The sequence below is a fragment of the Bufo bufo genome, chromosome 7, assembly GCF_905171765.1.
Source record: "Bufo bufo chromosome 7, aBufBuf1.1, whole genome shotgun sequence".
In the NCBI taxonomy this organism is placed as follows: domain Eukaryota; kingdom Metazoa; phylum Chordata; class Amphibia; order Anura; family Bufonidae; genus Bufo; species Bufo bufo.
This window is the reverse complement of record NC_053395.1, coordinates 212,524,869-212,546,354: the sequence shown is the minus strand read 5'-3', so window position 1 is coordinate 212,546,354 and position 21,486 is coordinate 212,524,869. Positions and strand designations below refer to the sequence as shown.

At 39.1% G+C, this 21,486-nt stretch overlaps 1 protein-coding gene across 1 annotated transcript in view; it reads right to left on the bottom strand.

The window, feature by feature from the left end:
* LRP1B (LDL receptor related protein 1B) overlaps positions 1–21,486 on the bottom strand; it is a 1,344,280-nt gene that overhangs the window by 251,777 nt on the left and 1,071,017 nt on the right. The window contains exons 48-52 of the mRNA XM_040441523.1: positions 11,805–11,924; positions 2,805–2,918; positions 1,321–1,470; positions 876–998; positions 670–789 (exon numbers count right to left, since the gene is read on the bottom strand). Coding sequence (XP_040297457.1) covers positions 670–789; positions 876–998; positions 1,321–1,470; positions 2,805–2,918; positions 11,805–11,924 — 627 coding nt within the window. The remainder of the gene's footprint in view (positions 1–669; positions 790–875; positions 999–1,320; positions 1,471–2,804; positions 2,919–11,804; positions 11,925–21,486) is intronic.

The window sequence follows — 21,486 nt, the reverse complement described above, 5'->3', positions numbered from 1 at the left end:
TGGTTGGGCACCACTGAGTTAGAGGAAAAGGAAATGAGAGATGGAAATAAAGCAGCAAGTGGAGGTGAACCTGAGAATGGATGGGCAGGAGAGAGAGAGAGAGTAAAAGGAAGAATTAAATTAAATGGGGAAAGATAAAATTAGAGAAGGACAAAAGTGGAAGAGAGAAGAGGAGAGATGTTATTTCCCGTGTTTGTCAGCAGCTTCAGGCACTTTTTACAGTAATAGCCGGGGAAGTGTTATGTTATAGCAGTGAGTTACCGGGGATCTCCTCTGGGACTGCAATACAATTTATCTGTACAGTATTTCCAGAAATCACATTGAACCATCAAGCCACTTCCAGTAATGTAATGTTGATAAAGGACGGTGCTTCATACCCATAGACTGTATGTAGCCACTGGCAAAAAGCAAACTTACTGCACAAGAGACAATACATCTTTTTGTTGTTAGTACATGGCTATCTAGGTTAATTTTTTTAAAAACCAGAGAGAAGTCCATCACATGTATACAGCCCTTATTACTTTGACTATTCATTGTTTTCCGAAGAAGCCATTGTCCTGTCTCATGATATCAAATGTCTGCTATACATTTTAATCTATAACATACTATCTTCTTCATTAAACTGACTGCCCTAATGGTGTCTTCCCATCGCTGGTGAGTGATACCTACCACAGACGTCATCACTTTCATCTGAACCATCCCCACAATCATCCTCTCCATCGCACATCCACTGCTTAGATATACACTTGCTTTTCGAGCAGGCAAACTGACTCCATGAACAAGAAGTACCTGAGGGACAAACAAAAAAGCCAAACAAATTGACTTCAATACGAATTTTAGGTCGAATTTTATGGTAGAATCTGCCTGACACTCACCGCAGTGCAGCTCATCAGTGCCATCATCACAGTCTTTCTGGCCATCACAAACCCAGGTATTTAAAATGCACCTTCCACTGCGACATGAAAAGTAATTTTCTTCACATTTATGTTGTTTTTTTGCTGGATGGAAAGAGAAGAAAAGTAATTTTCTTCGACAAGGTTTATATACTGTAGTTTTCACATGTAGTATTTTAATGTAGACGCGCATTACAGCAGCGCCTTCTACTCATCGACATTTGATGCTCATGAATTTATAAAGCACGGACAAAAATGTCTCAAAACTGGCAGAAACAAGACTTTTTTTTCCAGTCTGTGTGAGGACTTCTCTGCTGAGTGTCTGCTAATTTCATGTCTTTATAGAGGCAGCATTTTATTGCCCTGTTATATGACACTTCCACAAAGCCAAGCAGATACATCGGCAGAATTGCGCTTTGGAAATTACCTGGGCATTTTAATTCATCGGAATAGTCCCCGCAGTCGTTTGCGCCATCGCAGATCCATTCTGGCAGAATGCACAGGGAAGTGGAATTGCAGGGTATAAATCCAGACTTTTTCACTCCAAGCTTGTAGTAATGAGAGCAGTCGGTATTGTCTGGAGGGTAATAGACTATTGTTAACTGACGACCTACATGTTGATTGAAAATGCATTTAGCTTTATTTAAAATACAAGCTAACATTATGTACAAAACCATTGCAAGAATGGGCCTAACATCAGGGGGATCTTTGTTAGATACTTTGCACTACAAGGGTGAAAGATTTAAAGGGGTTCTCCGGGCTTTTAATATTGATGACCTATCCTCAGGATAGGTCATCAATATCAGATCGGCGGTGGTCCGACACCCGGCACCCCCGACGATCAGCTGTTTGAAGAGGATGCAGCTGTTTGAAGAGGATGCGAGCGCCGTGCCAGCGCTGCCTCCTCTTCACTGTTTACCTTCTCGCGGTCGCCTCTGCAGCGGTGAGCCGGTGTAATTACACCTAACCGTCCCATTCATTTCAATGGGACGTATTGCTCCTATACAAGTGTATGGGAACGATCCGTCCCATTGAAATGAATGGGACGGTTAGGTGTAATTACACCTGCTCACTGCTGCAGAGGCGATGGCGAAAAGGTAAACATTGAAGAGGAGGCGGCGCTGGCACGGCGTGTGCCTCCTCTTCAAACAGCTGATTGGCGGGGTGCCGGGTGTTGGACCCCCGCCGATCTGATATTGATGACCTATCCTGAGGATAGGTCATCAATATTAAAAGCCCAGAGAACCCCTTTAAAGAAGGAGGTGAGTAATTTGATTTGTCGGAATTCATTTGTCTCATCAAGCAGAAATCTGCACGAACAATGGGGTGACCCCCGAAGCTAAAGACGCTTCCCACTGCTTGACTGACAGGGCCAAACGTGTTGGCTGTACCTGACAATTTAGTGCCTGAACTGCTGCTCCAAGTAGCAGCGCAAGCGCAGAGGCTCTGTTACAGTTACTAGAGCAGCGGCAGTGTGTGCGCCGCTACCGCAAAGTGTAGCTGTGCATATGCAGTCGCTGCTCCAGAAACTGAGCCTCTGTGCTTGCGCTGTTAGTTGGGGCAGTGGTTCAGATGCAAGATAGGTAGCTGAATGGTCAAGAGGAGTTAAGGGGGGTGTCTCATCTCTCCCTATCACAGTTCAGGAGGCAGTTGAAAGATGAAACTGAACATGTGCGGCCATCTTAATGAGCCGGTCAAAGAAATAAGAAAATAGGTGGCACTATACAGATACATTTTATTGAATAACTCAGTAGCTATACAGAATTTGTTATTACATGCAATTACAAAAGTATTCAGACCCAGGTTCTGGTTTGAAAACTGTAGAATATTTTTCGCGGGACAGCCCCTTTAAGCTGCACATCCCATCCCCACCAAGAAAAGTTTCAAAGGACTTTGACATTAAACCCTTACTGCAGTTCTTTTCATCAGAGGCGTCGGAGCAATCAATCATCTGGTTACATTGTGATGATTTGGTAACGCAGGTGCCATCGGTGCAGCGGAACTCCGTAGAGGCACATGTGGAAACTGCGCAAAGGTCAACGAAAAATAAAAGCAAGTGAAACACCGCCATCTACAGTATCTGTGAAATCATTGATTAGTAATTGTATTATTAATACATTTCCTTCTGCTTTTGAAAGAATTTTGATTCTGTAAATGAATTTTATATGACCCTGCCGTCTGCTGACCACAAGTATGAAAACCACCGCTGCACCCAGGAGCCTTCCCTGATTAGAGGGCCCCTCCCGTTATAATGGCCGAGGCTCCTGGGACATTGTGAAATGAAACCACATTCAGCTTACTTAGGCTGATCTGCATCTGCAGTGCCGGTGATTGGGTCGGAGATCCAGCCAATTAGAGCATTTTATTGGCTAAACACCTGTGATTTTCCCACAGTGAACAGTCAATCAGTGCATTATGTAGAGTCAAGTAGGGACACTCAGCGACCACCATTCTACAGAAGAGGTTACTACTGTACATACAGTACCTTGCCTTGAAATTAGATGTTCTGTACTGCCCTCTACTTATACTACATGTACTGTACTGCTCTTTACATGTACTACATGTATTGTACTGATCTCTACATGTATTACATGTACTGTACTGCCCTCTACTTATACTACATGTACTGTACTGCTCTCTACATGTACTATCTGTATTGTACTGCTCTCTACCTGTACTACATGTACTGTACTTCTCTCTACATGTACTACATGTATTGTACTGCTCTCTACCTGTACTATCTGTATTGTACTGCTCTCTACCTGTACTACATGTACTGTACTGCTCTCTACATGTACTACATGTACTGTACTGCTCTCTACCTGTACTATCTGTACTGTACTGCTCTCTACCTGTACTATCTGTATTGTACTGCTCTCTACCTGTACTATCTGTATTGTACTGCTCTCTACCTGTACTACATACTACATGTATTGTACTGCTCTCTACATGTACTACATGTACTGTACTGCTCTCTACCTGTACTATCTGTATTGTACTGCTCTCTACCTGTACTATCTGTATTGTACTGCTCTCTACCTGTACTACATACTACATGTATTGTACTGCTCTCTACTTATACTACATAAACAAAGCTGCTCTCTACCTGTACTATCTGTATTGTAGTGCTCTCTACATGTACTACATGTTCTGTACTGCTCTCTACTTATACTACATGTACAAAGCTGCTCTATACCTGTACTATCTGTACTGCACTGTGCTGTACTTGTACTGCATGTACTGTTCTGCTCTCTACCTGTACTAAATGTACTGCACTGCTATCTACCTGTACTACATGTACTGTACTTCTCTCTATATGTACTACATGTACTACTCTCTACCTGTACTGTACTACTCTCTATATGTACTACGTGTACTGTATTGCTCTACCTGTACTACATGTACTGTACTTCTCTCTATATGTACTACATGTACTGCTCTCTACCTGTACTACATGTACTGTACTACTCTCTATGTACTACGTGTACTGTATTGCTCTACCTGTACTACATGTACTGTACTGCTCTCTACCTGTACTACATGTACTGTACTGCTCTCTACCTGTACTACATGTACTTCTCTCTATATGTACTACATGTACTGCTCTCTACCTGTACTACATGTACTGTACTACTCTCTATGTACTACGTGTACTGTATTGCTCTACCTGTACTACATGTACTGTACTGCTCTCTACCTGTACTACATGTACTGCACTGCTCTCTACCTGTACTACATGTACTGTATTACACTACCTGTACTACATGTACTGCACTGCTCTCTACCTGTACTACATGTACTGTACTTCTCTCTACCTGTACTACATGTACTGCACTGCTCTCTATCTGTACTACATGTACTGCACTGCTCTCTATCTGTACTACATGTACTGTACTGCTCTCTACATGTACTACATGTACTGTACTTCTCTCTACCTGTACTACATGTACTGCACTGCTATCTACCTGTACTACATGTACTGCACTGCTCTCTACCTGTACTACATGTACTGTACTTCTCTCTATATGTACTACATGTACTGTATTGCTCTACCTGTACCACATCTACTGTACTGCCATCTACCTGTACTACCTGTACTGTACTTCTCTCTACCTGTACTACATGTACTGCACTGCTATCTACCTGTACTACATGTACTGCACTGCTCTCTACCTGTACTACATGTACTGTACTTCTCTCTATATGTACTACATGTACTGTATTGCTCTCTACCTGTACTACATGTACTGCACTGCTCTCTACCTGTACTACATGTACTGCTCTCTACCTGTACCACATGTACTGTACTTCTCTCTATATGTACTACATGTACTGTACTGCTCTCTACCTGTACTACATGTACTGTATTACTCTACCTGTACCACATGTACTGTACTGCCATCTACATGTACTACATGTACTGCCAGCTACCTGTACTACATGTACTGTACTGCTCTTTACCTGTACTACATGTACTGTACTGCTCTCTACCTGTACTACATGTACTGTACTGCTATCTACCTGTACTACATGTACTGCACTGCTATCTACCTGTATTACATGTATTGTACTGCTCTCTACCTGTACTACATGTACTGTATTACTCTACCTGTACTACATGTACTGCCATCTACCTGTACTACATGTACTGCCATCTATTTGTACTACATGTACTGTACTATTCTTTACCTGTACTCCATGTACTGTACTGCTATCTACCTGTACCACATGTACTGTACTTCTCTCTATATGTACTACATGTACTGCTCTCTACCTGTACTACATGTACTGTACTTCTCTCTATATGTACTACATGTACTGCTCTCTACCTGTACTACATGTACTGTATTACTCTACCTGTACTACATGTACTGCACTGCTCTCTACCTGTACTACATGTACTGTATTACTCTACCTGTACTACATGTACTGCACTGCTCTCTACCTGTACTACATGTACTGTACTTCTCTCTATATGTACTACATGTACTACTCTCTACCTGTACTACATGTACTGTACTTCTCTCTATATGTACTACATGTACTGCTCTCTACCTGTACTACATGTACTGTACTTCTCTCTATATGTACTACATGTACTGCTCTCTACCTGTACTACATGTACTGTATTACTCTACCTGTACTACATGTACTGCACTGCTCTCTACCTGTACTACATGTACTGTACTTCTCTCTATATGTACTACATGTACTGCTTTCTACCTGTACTACATGTACTGTACTTCTCTCTATATGTACTACATGTACTGCTCTCTACCTGTACTACATGTACTGTATTGCTCTACCTGTACTACATGTACTGCTCTCTACCTGTACTACATGTACTGTATTACTCTACCTGTACCACATCTACTGTACTGCCATCTACCTGTACTACATGTACTGTACTGCTCTCTACTTGTACTACATGTACTATACTTCTCTCTATATGTACTGCACTGCTCTCTACCTGTACTAAATGTACTGTACTGCTCTCTACCTGTACTACATGTACTGCAATGCTCTCTACCTGTACTAAATGTACTGCACTGCTCTCTACCTGTACTACATGTACTGTACTACTCTACCTGTACTACATGTACTGTACTGCTCTCTACCTGTACTACATGTACTGCACTGCTCTCTACCTGTACTACATGTACTGTACTTCTCTCTATATGTACTACATGTACTGCCAACTACCTGTACTACATGTACTGTACTACTCTACCTGTACTACATGTACTGTACTGCTCTCTACCTGTACTATATGTACTGCACTGCTATCTACCTGTACTACATGTGCTGCACTGCTCTCTACCTGTACTACATGTACTGTACTTCTCTCTATATGTACTACATGTACTGCTCTCTACCTGTACTACATGTATTGTACTGCTCTCTACCTGTACTACATGTACTGTACTGCTCTCTACCTGTACTATCTGTACTGCACTGCTATCTACCTGTACTACATGTGCTGCACTGATTACTATCTGTGCCAGGAGTTGCTTCTCCCTTTGACATCAGGGGACAGTTCATTTTCGTTTTACTTCACTATGTGTCCATAAATGTCTCTGATGGAGCTTCTGTACTAAACACAGAAATGATTTACCGGCATCTATGAATCAATATGTTGAATAAAGGGCTCCGAGCTCTCCAGCCCACAGAGGCTGAAATGTCAAAGCAACCAGCAGCCTATCTTGTGGAGAGGTCTTTAATATTTATGCCCAGGAGAACAATTCAGGGTTAATGAACATGGCTGTAGTATTACATATAGTATTAAGACATGATGCCTTGCTGTATCCCTGGATGCCCAAAGGTTCATACCGAGGCATGTGTGGATGTATTTTCTGTCCATTTCATATAGAAAAGAATGTAGTAAGTTCCAAAGTATGTATGGGGGGTAATGCTCCCTCAAAATATTGCTTTAAAGGGAGAACATTTTCAACATATGAAGCCGATGAGTCTCCACGTGCATCATACAGCCACCTGCACAAGTTTTTGCTGTGTGTATGAGACTGACTCTATTTTTTATCTCCCTTGGTCACAATACATTTATTCCAGCTGCATTTGAACCTTGCAATTACAAGTTAATTGTATGCTCTTAGTGTTTGGCCAGAACAGAAAAAAAAATTGCAGCCAAAATGATTTTACATTGGTCATTTATTATTTTTTGGATAAACTACGTATGAATCTACATGTCTTCCTAGCAGATGAAAGGGGTGCCAAAAAGCAGCAATGCATGACCTGGTACATTTTATCGGGGCTGGCGATTGTCCGCTCAGGTTCTTGTCACCTTACAGCAGATGTCCGCTTCAATCCAAAATGAACTCACGACCTTGGATTTTGCAATGCTCAGGGAATTGTTCAAAATGAGCGCATGTAAAATGCAATTAAACAACCATACAATACAAAGGTTCTAAATACAACCATCTGCAGAAGTGTCTAAAAAAACATAAGTAAGTGGAAAATGATGTATAATGTTTCCCTATTTTATGACTTTGTGCTTTGCCGGTGTGAAGTTTTTGTAGTTGTATGTATTACTGAATATAGATATAACATACTATTCTGTCATCAATAAGATGTGGGGGTACATACTTGTAATATCTATCATAGAATTATATCCGCTGTGTATCTGTAGTATGGAGGCATATAACATGGGATTTGTGGGGAAGAGAAGGTTCATTCAACAAGTGGATGATTGCGTTCAAGCCTTCTCTCTATCCCAGCATGATGGACCTCTGCCATCTACAGAGGTGCAAAAGGACAGATCTTCTCATCTTCCTGTCATATCTAGTGTTAATCGCGAATATTCTAGTCGCAATTTTTTTTCGGGAATATCGGCACTTCGAGAATTCATGAAGATGTAGAATATAGGGCTATATCTTCGTAATCGCGAGTATTCTAGATTTTTTTCATCAGTAACCTCCCTTCTTGCTTGTGGGCCAATCAGAAGGCTGCAATGTCTTTGTCTAAGCTTAGCAACATCCCTAGCAACCAATAGGAAAGTTGCCTACCCCTTACTATATAAGAACCTCCACAGCAGCCATTTTCTGCTGTTTTTGCAGTTCTGAGAGAGCAGTGACATTGCTGCGCTCTGTGCTTTCATCTGGAACCTATTCCTTATCCAATTTCATCACATAGTTAGTTAGTTAGCTCATATATATATATAATACAGATAGTTAGTGGGAGATAGTCAGTGTAGGTTATATCCTGATATAGTGTAGCAGATTTTTGTAATCAAGAAAATAATGACTGGAGATCACGAATTCTAGAATTTGCAAATTTATGGCGAATATTAGGCCAAAATTTGCGAAATATCACAAAAACTAATATTGCCTATGCTGCTCATCACTAGTTATATCTAACACCTCTGGCTGGCATGTACAAACATCAAACAAGCATCTGCTCCCCCTGATAAACCAATTACTGGAGGAAGGGAATTATTTTTGGAGGGAGATTTGAAAAGTTCCAAACAAAATATTTCAATATTCAATGTTCTCCAGTCCCCTCATTCATTTCATCCAATGGAAGAATGCAGATAGTCAATGACTGGGCTTCCCGGAAATTGGAAACCAATCCTGGTTCTATAAATATGTCATATTTTTTGTTACTCTGTGTTGGAGTCACAGCCGAGCTGACGGGTATCCATTTCTTCCGCTTCTCCCGGGGGCAGTATGTTCTTATTACTGTATTTTCTCTCATTTATTTTATTCTTGCTGTTTTGTACGTTATTTTTACCTTGGCGCATTATTCACTTTATCAGTCCGCCTTGTTGCTGTAAAGAACTCATAGCCTGAAGGTGTGATCTCTTGTGAGCACTTGATGCTAATACATGGATTTTTAGGGGCAGCTGATCTTTGGTCTGTGCGTGTTTGAGGTGCTCTATGTTTACTTTGAGTGAGAGCCTGGATGTAATCTGGCTTCTGGTCACAGGACACGGAGGTGTGTACTTAACATCCTGTGATTCCATAGTAGTGATGAGCGGCAGGGGTAATATTCAAATTCACAATATTTTGCTAATATTTGGGCGAATACTCATCATAAATTCGAAAATTCGCCATTATTTTGTTGATTGCAAAAATCGGCAATATAATATGCGTGTATTGAGCGCGCAATACAGGCGTGGGTCACTGTTACTACATTTTCCAAGCTGCTAGAAGTTTCCTGAGACTGGAGAAACTAGTTGGCACGGCAGAACATTACAATAGCTTTATATGCAGATAGAGTGCTCCAATATATTCGCGATTGCGCAAATCAGCAATTAATGATGAGCATATTTTGGTGCAATACGTGCAACTTCACATTTTAGCAGGTCTGACTACTTATTAGTGATTGGTGCACTAAGTATTGTTGTGAACTTGTGACATCACAGCACTATGTCTGTAGCATGTATGTATGGACAATAGAACCTATCACCCTGCACTGGAACCTATAACCTACACTGACTATCTCCCACTAAATATCTGTATTATATATATAAGCTAACTAACTAACTAACTAATCTAATGAAACAGCAAAGCACAGAGCACAGCAATGTCACTGCTCTCTCTCAGAACTGCAAAAAACTACAGAAAATGGCTGCTGGGGAGGTTCTTATATAGTAAGGGGTAGGCAACTTTCCTATTGGTTGGTAGGGATGTACTAAGCTCAGACAAAGACATTGCTGCCTTCTCATTGGCCCACAAGCAAGAAGCAGGGAGGGATCATAAGTTCAGATGAAAAAAAATCTAGAATATTCTCGAATACGAATATATAGCACTATATTAAAAATCTTCATGAATTCTCGAAGTGGTGATATTCGCGATTAAAATTTGTGATTCGAATATTCGCACCCAAGACTATTCCATAGTTACTGTATATAAAATGTATATGGCATATTGTTATCTGAGCTATAGATATATTACTTATAGACTCATTTTTAGTCTTCAAATTTTTAGGTGACATGAATTATGAAGTGTTTGGCAATCCCGATTGGGGGCATAATTGTTGGCTCCTCAATGAAGTCGGCCATGGTTCTTCCAGTGTGGAGATTTTTTTGTCTTAATGCAGGTGAGTGGGACTCAACAATCCCTCAAAGGCGAAGCAAGGAATTTATCATGAGGGTAATGTTTGAAGTCAGTTTTGCTTGAGTTTGCATTGGTATATTTGCAACATATTTATCAAAAATCTAATTTTTTTGTTAAATTTGGTGTATCCTTAAACCTAATACTTCTGTCTAGAAATGCTACTCTGTTTTTTCTACTTCAATTCCTGAACTGGAGTGTGTTTGCAAATGTTGTGATTATTTAAAAAAATTGCAGTGATAAATCCTGAGTGAAACTCATTAAAGGGGTTTTCTCATCTCAGACAATGGGGGCATATCGCTAGGATATGCCCCCATTGTCTTATAGGTGTGGGTCCCACCGCTGGGACCCACACCTATATCGAGAACGGAGCCCTGAAAGTGAAGGAGAGGACACTGCGCATGCGCAGCCTCCCTCCATTCATTTCTATGGGGCCGCCGAAAATAGCCGAGCACTGGCTCTGCTATTGCCGTCTGCCCCATAGAAATGAATGGGAGCATTTGCAATTTTGTTTTTTATAGTCACTATATAATCGTACATTATGTCTCACGGCCTGTTTAAAAGCTCCAACAATGCCTTATAACTACCTTCCAACTGCTGGCCCCATAGGAACAACTAGGAACTAATTTGCATGTCTTTTTTCCAGAGGATCATTGCATGTCTTATAAGACTCTGTCTGCTTAGGTCCTCTCCACAAGGAGAAATAGTACCCCCTCGAATCTACAAGTAAAATGGAATTTCCTAATATCAAGTGGTATAGCGGTAGTAGCTGCACACAGACTCTGGTGTCTAAGAAAACCCAATGGCATTTTAGCCACATACGAACACAACCATATTATAATTGTTACAATGTCACAGATTTCCCATTGGGACCCAGGATTTTACAAAATTACAGAGTTTCAAGTAATGCAATAGTGTTGAATTAACATTTCTGACAAGTACTACATAATTACTACTAATAGAGGCAGTAATTTCATAATATCTATCCGCAATAACACAGTAAACGCATTCTGCACTGTGGTTTTGCTTTGTTCTTTGTACTCTTTAAAACTGACATTGTTCTTGACCTCCGGAGATTATTTTAATATTGTGTATGTTATGTTTCGGACAAGATACGGTGACACATTTATCGTTAATATCCTGTTCTGAATGCATGATGCGCTTGCAAGTGCTGTGCATCTGGGAATATCAAGAGATATATTATCTGGACAGTCTCTGGTAAACCCTCTGCTTGTGTCTCAACAACATCTTGCGTCCTCATTTTCCGAACAATTACATTCCAAAATGTGGCCATTTGTCTGAGGAAAGAATTTAAAATTTAGTTGAAATAATAGGCGCTTACCTTTGCAGTCTAGTTCATCTGAGTTGTCCCCACAGTCATCTTCATCATCACAGACTTTATTATTGGAAATGCAGCGCCGATTCCCGCAAAGCTTATAGCCTTTCCAACAGCTCCGGTTCTCTGGTAAAGTAATGTAAAATACAAAGAAATAAAAATAAGTCATATTAAATTATAATTCATGAGAACAACTGTAATTGGTGGTTTATTGTATCCTCAGGGGCGTAACTACAGATGTCCCCACCCTTGTGTAGAGGGTGTTGAAGATGCAGACAGATCAGGACTTGATGAGGTTCTTAAGGTTACTCTGCCCTATATAAAAAGTTCAGTACTATAATGACACACCAGAGTTGAGGGATCTGTTAAATATGTTGCATTGTAGCCCCAGAAATTCCAATTGTCCATCTGTATATCTGGTATTATTTACAGTTTGCTTAAAGACGTTGTATTGCAGTGGTCAACATATGGTAGATAAAATTTTATTTAAAGAGGTTATCTCATGAAGTGAATTTCTATTACGAAATATGGAAGCCAAATTAGAGCCATTATTTGGATATTCGTTTGACATTACTACTCAGCTTCTGCAGTCAAACTCCCTTCCATTTGTCTTTGTCTTTTTCTTAATCTACCAATTAGGTTTGTAAGAAGAACATGGGTAGATAGAAGACTGTGTTAGTGCAGGATGAGACTACAGAGGGTTTGTTTGTATGTAGTATGTAACCATAGAGGTGCCTAGGTTTGCATAGAAGCTGCATTCACAAAAAAAGGTAGTTGATTTTTCAATTAATATTTGAAATTTAATATTTTTTTTTATTCACTGGAGCAATAAAAATGGCTGTCAATGTATAGATATCATTTGATATAAGCTTTTGGGTATGGCCACATGGACAGGTTTCTGCACCGGGTTTTGGAAGCCAAAACCAAGAGTGAATCCAAAAAAGAGGTGACATTATATCCGGCCTTTGAATTTTCCTCTAATTTTATGATTCACTGCAGATTTTGACTTTCAAAACTGCCCGCAGGAACCTGACTTTGTGGCCATAGGGCTTTTATGCATGGAGCATAAAGTATTTAGGTTTTCCACCTTGGCAAATTTGTGCAAGAAAATGATGCAGTGTTTAACAGTACCAACAAAGTGGATGAAATTTTAGGAAATCTCTTCCACCTGCTGCAAAATGATTTGCAGCATACATTGACCCATGGGGCGGATTTTAATTGTCTAGTGTGTCAATTTATGCTGCCTATTTTTACCATGGATCTCACAATTTGCAATGCATAGAGTGAAATCCATGTAAAATATGCATTAAAATCCACCCCATGTGGTTACAGTCTTATGGTAACTTCATAAGAACCAGTGGTGTGGCTCTAGAAGATGCAAAGGAATCATCTGCAACTGTGTCCCTGGTCCTGGGGGCCCTTGGATCTCAAAGCTACAAAATAGAACAACAGCATTAAATGTGGAAGCAAAATGTTATATACACATGTTTGAATAGTCTCCAAGGCATTGCTCCCGGTTAGCTAGAATCCTACTCCACACTGATGAGGGGCAACACCCCAAAACAGCTGTCTGTGGATGGATAACTGGCTTAGGTCTTCCTCGTCACATCCTTAAAGCTTGTAAAAGAGCGGGATCTTGACATAGGGGCCACTTAACTCCTTAAGGACACAGCCTTATTTCACCTTAAGGACCAGGCCATTTTTTGCAAATTTGACCAGTGTCACTTTAAGTGGTGATAACTTTAAAATGCTTTGACTTTTCCAGGCCATTCTGAGATTGTTTTTTGTCACATATTGTACTGCATGACAGTGGTAAAATGGAGTAAAAAAATATCATTTTTATTTATAAAAAAAAACAAACCAAATTTGCAAAAAAATTAGAAAAATTAGAAAATTTCCTAATTTCAATTTCTCTACTTCTATAATACATAGTAATACCTACAAAAATAGTTATTATTTTACATTCCCCATATGTCTACTTCATGTTAGGATCATTTTGGGAATGACATTTTATTTTTGGGGGACGTTACAAGGCTTAGAAGTTTAGAAATAAATCTTGAAATTTCTCAGAAATTTTCAAAAAAAAACAACTTTTTAAAGACCAGTTCAGGTCTGAAGTCACTTTGTGAGGCTTACATAATAGAAACCACCCAAAAATGACCCCATTCTAGAAACTACACCCCTCAAGGTATTCAAAACTGATTTTACAAACATCATTAACCCTTTAGGTGTTCCACAAAAAATAATGGAAAATAGAGCTACAATTTCAAAATTTCACTTTTTTGGCAGATTTTCCATTTTAATATTTTTTTTCCAGTTACAAAGCAAGGGTTAACAGCCAAACAAAACTCAATATTTATGGCCCTGATTCTGTAGTTTACAGAAACACCCCATATGTGGTCGTAAACCGCTGTACGGACACACGGCAGGGCGCAGAAGGAAAGGAATGCCATACGGTTTTTGGAAGGCAGATTTTGCTGGACTGTTTTTTTTGACACCATGTCCCATTTGAAGCCCCCCTGATGCACCCCTAGAGTAGAAACTTCAAAAAAGTGACCCCATTTTAGAAACTATGGGATAGGGTTGAAGTTTTGTTGGTACTAGTTTAGGGTACATATGATTTTTGGTTGCTCTATATTACACTTTTTGTGAGGCAAGGTAACAAGAAATAGCTGTTTTGGCACCTTTTTTTATTTTTATTTACAACATTCATCTGACAGGTTAGATCATGTGGAATTTTTATAGACCAGGTTGTCATGGACGCGGCGATACCTAATATGTATATATTTTTTTTTATTTATGTAAGTTTTACACAATGATTTCATTTTTGAAACAAAAAAAATCATGTTTTAGTGTTTCTATAGTCCGAGAGCCATAGTTTTTTCAGTTTTTGGGCGATTATCTTGGGTAGGGTATGATTTTTGTGGGATGAGATGACGGTTTGATTGGCACTTTTTTGGGGCGCGTGTGACTTTTTGATCCCTTGCTATTACACTTTTTGTGATCTAAGGTGACAAAAAAATGGTTTATTTAGCACAGTATATATTTTTTATTTTTTAAGGTGTTCATCTGAGGGGTTAGGTCACGTGATATGTTTATAGAGCCGGTCGATACAGACGCAGAAATTCCTAATATGTAAACTTATTTTTCCCCCCTATTTTTTTTTTTTACTTTATTTGGGGAAAATGACTTTTTTGTTTATGTTTACTTGAAACTTTTATTTTGGGACTTCAACTTTTTGGGGTCTAATCCATTACAATGCATTCCAATACTTCTGTATTGGAATGCATTGGCTGTATGAGTAATACTGTGTGTATTACTCATACAGCTTCCGGCCTGTGAGATCCAGGGGCCTTACTTAGGCATTGCGCTGCCTTCCTTAGTCATCGCGCTGCCTTCCATGCCATCGGGTCCCCCCTACAGCCCCACGGGGACCCGATGGCACCGCCGACCGCAACCGCCGCTGCATGTAAAAGTCGCAAACCGCAGGTCTGAATTGACCTGCGGTTTGCGGCGATCGCCGACACGGGGGGTCACAGGACCCGGGCGGCGATGATCGGAAATACACATGACGTACCGGTATGTCATGTGTCCTTTAGTAACAGGACAACATGCTGTAACGGTACGCCATGTGTCCTGAAGAGGTTAATATGGTGGATTTGGTGATCTCTGTAATGGGGACACCCCTTTGCTCGGTTTTCCTTCCTTTGAGGGATATCTGGCTTTCACTGTGTTGAAGACCCATAACTGGGGCTCCACAGTTATTTTGTATACACATGATACTGTACTTATTTTGTATGTAGATCATATGTAGAACATGGAGCTGGAGCCTGTTGGATAACAGACCTAGGGCATAAGAGCTTGAATCTACTCCTCTGGGAGGAACATCACATTAACAAGCAAAACTTTATAATTAAAACTAAAGTTACCTTTAATAGTAGCTACTTAAGGTAAAAAAAAAAATCAAGTACTTAATTTGCTGTAAGTACCGTATAATTTCCGCTTTTCTAGAGCTGACCTGGAAAAAGTGAATTTTCCTCTGCTCTGTGCAGATAATTAGAGTTTTCTCATCAAGTGTTCAATTGAAAATGGACCATGCACATTGTTAACCATGCATCCACTGTAATTACACTTATGAAGATCTCTCGTGTTAACTAAATGGACAATCTCTGTAATCCTGAAAACTGTTTCTGAAAAACTGAATCAAATATTTTCTTTATGGTTTGCACAATGAATATGATAGTTTTCAATATTTCTTTGATATGCAAGTCTTTCTGTAAAGGTTTGAAAAGAGCAATGATGCTTTTCGAAGAGAGATCCTAAGAGCGAAGATCAAAATGGGACGTTCCATTATGGTCAAGGTTGGCGACCCTGGACAGAAAGTCTTGATGTTTGTCTTCACTCCATGCGTAGCCCATTCCATGATGCTGGGTCATCACCCCGTCACTTAACAACACAGTTTATTTGTAGAGGGAGTCCTGAACATGCTTCTGTCACCAAGTATCAAAATTCATAGGCTCTACCAAAGCTTGAATCTTCTATACCAGGGCTCTATAGCAGCTGCAGGTCTGCCTCTATGGCATTTACCCTCTTACGTCAGAGTTTAATAAAGGGTGTTTATAAGGATTTATGCTTCAAATTGAAAATCAAAATGTAAATGAAAAGACTCAGGACACATTATAAGAATATATCGTAAGAGAACTCTCAAATTTACAGTAGAAAACTCTTAACTTCACCTAAGCATAGACAGAGTCTCAATCATTAGATCATGGAGTATGTTTACTTCTAAAACCACCTAACTACGCCAATGCACATCAAATACAAAAAATAAAAAATAAACAGGGTTGGTTTAAAAACATATTACTGTTTAATGTTTATAGCTCCTATGTAGACATAACGTAGGCATCTCCATGGTAACAGACTACAAAGAAATCCTATGTATAGTCTTATATTAAAGTCTTGTGTTACTTCTGTCCTCTCTCCTTACTAACCTAGAGACAGTCAAAGAAGGGGCAGAGGAAAAGGAGTAACACAGGGCTGCAAGATCATACTACAAAGGATTTGTTTGTAGTGTGCAACCACTGAGAAATATCGGCATAATGAATGTGTCCATAAAAATGTAGGATATTTTTCATCAAGACTATTTGCATAGTCTTTTGCATATTCCACAGGGCTGTACAGAGATTGCCATCACTCTCATCTGCCCCTGACCCCATTTTGGCTTACAACAAAAATGCCAAATTAACCTAAAGCTGTGATGGCTAACCTCCGGCACTCCAGCTGTGGGGAAACTACGACTCTTAGCATGCTCCATTTATTTCTACGAGTTCTGAGAACAGCAAAGCAATTGTGCATCTTGGGAGTTGTGGTTTTTCCAAAGCTGAAGTTCTGGAAGTTAGCCATCACAGACCTATAGGTATGTTTTGGTGGAAACCTATGCATATACAGGGAGAACATATAAACTACATTTAAATGAAGTACTAGTTTGAATTTGAACCCAGAGCTTTGGGGAAGAAGAACTAACCACTGAGCCACTATTCAGTTTCCACTTCTTTTATTTAATATAAAGCTTAACTATCTTCCTAATTAGCCATATGCATGCTCTTGATCGGGAATGCAGTTACATGCCCCTTTCAGCTCTTTCTGTAACATCTTCAGATCCATTCACCTTTAACTTGGTCTTCTGGGATCCTCGCTGTTCTGTAATGTGAACGCTCAGCTAGGCAGCACTGTCAGGGAGACAGCAGGGCCCTATTATCTTCTGCATCCTCAGTAACAAAGCAGCATGTTTTCACCACATGCTCAGACACTTTTGATGCAGACAGGTAGTGTTGAGCAAAGTTTACAAAAATTCGATTCGGCTTCTTCATCAAATTTCACAAAGAAAAGCTAATTTCTTTGTAAGTTGCAGGCGCAATGACGGGGAATGGCTATTGATCCGTCCCCATCATTGAACCCCTCAAATGCCGTGTTCATCGCTGACGGGGTCATATGGATGCATTCCAGATCAGGGGATCGTATGCATTTTGGCAATTATAATGCATTACAAAGTAAAAGATGGACACACATTAGATTAAATGAAAGAGGAAAATGGAAACCAAAAAATCTCTTAAAGGTTTCTGATGGCTTATATATTTACATTCCATATTATATTTTTCCATTTCTTAGCAAGCATGAGAGAACCAGTATGGAAAACAGTAAACTATTCATTATGGGATTATGGGAATTAGTCAATGTTTTAATTTGTTTTATTTTTTATTTTATTTTTTGTATTTTTGCCCTAACAATGCTAAAGTCTCTAGAATTTATTCTAGTTTATTAATATTCATTAATGATATTTTAAGTTTATGAAAGAGTCTATAAAAAGAAAGACTTTCAGCAGAAATTATATTAACATGCATATGGTTAAGATTTTGGGGTAAAATGTATTATTCCCCTTGCATCAAATAACAGGTAGAAAACAAGATGCTTGTATCTCTTTCATGAGGCATCAGCACTTTTGCTCAGACACTTTTGATGCAGACAGGTAGTGTTGAGCAAAGTTTACAAAAATTCGATTCGGCTTCTTCATCAAATTTCACAAAGAAAAGCTAATTTCTTTGTAAGTTGCAGGCGCAATGACGGGGAATGGCTATTGATCCGTCCCCATCATTGAACCCCTCAAATGCCGTGTTCATCGCTGACGGGGTCATATGGATGCATTCCAGATCAGGGGATCGTATGCATTTTGGCAATTATAATGCATTACAAAGTAAAAGATGGACACACATTAGATTAAATGAAAGAGGAAAATGGAAACCAAAAAATCTCTTAAAGGTTTCTGATGGCTTATATATTTACATTCCATATTATATTTTTCCATTTCTTAGCAAGCATGAGAGAACCAGTATGGAAAACAGTAAACTATTCATTATGGGATTATGGGAATTAGTCAATGTTTTAATTTGTTTTATTTTTTATTTTATTTTTTGTATTTTTGCCCTAACAATGCTAAAGTCTCTAGAATTTATTCTAGTTTATTAATATTCATTAATGATATTTTAAGTTTATGAAAGAGTCTATAAAAAGAAAGACTTTCAGCAGAAATTATATTAACATGCATATGGTTAAGATTTTGGGGTAAAATGTATTATTCCCCTTGCATCAAATAACAGGTAGAAAACAAGATGCTTGTATCTCTTTCATGAGGCATCAGCAGTGATTCCAACATCAGAGCTTTCTCAGACTGTAGTCCATAAAGGACCATTGGAGGGTAAGAGGTCCATATTGAAAGACTGGATCTATGGCCAACCACCAGATTTCTGAAGAAACTCATGCATTTAGAAAATCTGAAGGCAGAAAGCGAACAAAATGGCCGATAAATGCAGGGGCTTATTTATCGAGAAGGTGATTATGGAAGAAGATAGACATCACCTGATGCCCTATTTTTCATAGATTCATGGATAGAGTTATTTACAGATGTGGGCGAGAAGGCATGAGAGCCAAGACAGAGTGGGGGTGGGATGGACAAATAAACTACACTTGAACAGTTATATGGAATTGTTTATCTGTAATATGATTTGTAAATAAAAAGGTCAAAATATTTGTTAAAAAATATTCTACAGCATGATAAAAGTGACGAACAGTAAGAGAAAAAATTGCTGCTGTTGGATATTTTGCTATGTCAGCCCAATCTTCGAACAATTTCATATTACATTGCCCTCTGAAATAAATTACAGTTTGTAGCTTTTGGCTATACAAACTTTTCAAGCAAAAAGAACAAGGAAAATCCTTTCTTTAAGGGGTCGTGAACTTTTGCACTTGCCAATGGTAATTTTTTTCCCCTGCAGTCACAAGGAAGAACTGTCTATTTGCAAATAGCCAGGGGGTCTCCATTAGAGAAAGGTGCTGATCTTATCTCACTTCTACATACTCTACATTTACAAATTCTCCATGGCAAAGACAACCTGAAGATGAACAGCACTATTTTATTAGCTTTTTTTTCCCTCATACTTCAAACATAAAAGAGGAATATATAGTATTACATAAAGTTATTACATTTTCTTAACTAACTGAATACATAATCACTTCATGTAACATGTATATCGTGTAAATTACTCTTAAGTATGCCAGGCTTTGTGAGGGCAGTTAGACACTCGGGATAGCTATTATGTCTAAAAATAAACAGCACATTTTTCATTTTTCATTCCAGTTTTGCCAAGGGCAGATATATAAAAGTATATATATGAATATATAGTGTAACTAATCTTGTCTATATAATACAATTATCTAAATATAAACTGAGAAAAAAAGAAAGAAATGCCACTTGAAGCAATTTTTACAATGTAATTTCTACCACATTTTAACATTATCAATTATTTATATGTTTATATGAAGATCTGAAGATTCTAAATATATATATATATATATATATATATATATATATTTATATTTAGAATTTTCAGATTTTTTTTTTTTTATATTTAGAATGTATATATATAGATCCAGAAAAAGAGCGGCACTCCGGTAAGATAAGAATAAGTGATTTCTTTATTCACCCATACAGTGCAACGTTTCGACTCCAAAAAATTAGCCTTTTTCAAGCAGTTTGAAAAAGGCTCATTTTTTGGAGCCGAAACGTTGCACTGTATGGGTGAATAAAGGAATCCCTTATTCTTATCTTACCGAAGTGCCGCTCTTTTTCTGGATCCATTGGTTAGGGTAAGAATTCCATTCCCCCGAAACGTGCACCCGACTTTTTCCTCCTAAGCCAGTGCCGCCATTTTTCTTTGATATATATATATATATATATATATATAAATAGAATCCGAAGTTTAGGAAAAATTTGATTCACCACAAAGCCGAAAATTCTCACGCTTCGTGGTAATGGCTGTTAGACGGATCTAAGCCAGCGATACCCAGCCTGTGGCCCTCCAGCTGTTGCAAAACTACAATTTCCATCATGCTTGGACAGCCTACAGCTATCAGGACATGCTGAGAGTTGTAATTTTGCAACAACTGCAAGGCCACAGATTGGATATCCCTGGTCTAAGTGGTCTCCATATCTGATATATATATATATATATTTTGACACTTTTTTTCAGTATTTTTGGATACCATGATGGTTTCCTAATCTATTTAAAGGAGTTATCCAATAATTACTGTAAAACGCTGAGAATGAGACATTATATAGCACATGGAAATCAGCCCCATACCTCACATGGATCCAGAGATTTCCACATTTTTTGCTTCAATTACTATGCGAGATTTATTTCAAGCTGGCAGCTCAGGGGCATGTCCATTCTGCTCCTGGTCAGGGGATGTGCACTTTCTAATGCAGCTCTCTTCCTATCATAGCTCAGGAGGTGTGCCCATACTGCTGCAGGTTAGGGGGCATGTGCTTTCTACTGCAGCTCTCTATCATAGCTCAGGAGGTGTGCCCATACTGCTGCAGGTTAGGGGGCATGTGCTTTCTACTGCAGCTCTCTATCATAGCTCAGGAGGTGTGCCCATACTGCTGCAGGTTAGGGGGCATGTGCTTTCTACTGCAGCTCTCTATCATAGCTCAGTTGGTGTGCCCATACTGCTGCATCTCTCCCTGTAACTGTCTTAGCTATAGACTGTAGTTGAAGGAGATTTGCATCCATAATAGCATCATTATGGCATGTGTCTATATGGCCACAGTGGTACCAAAAGGCCAGAATTTTTT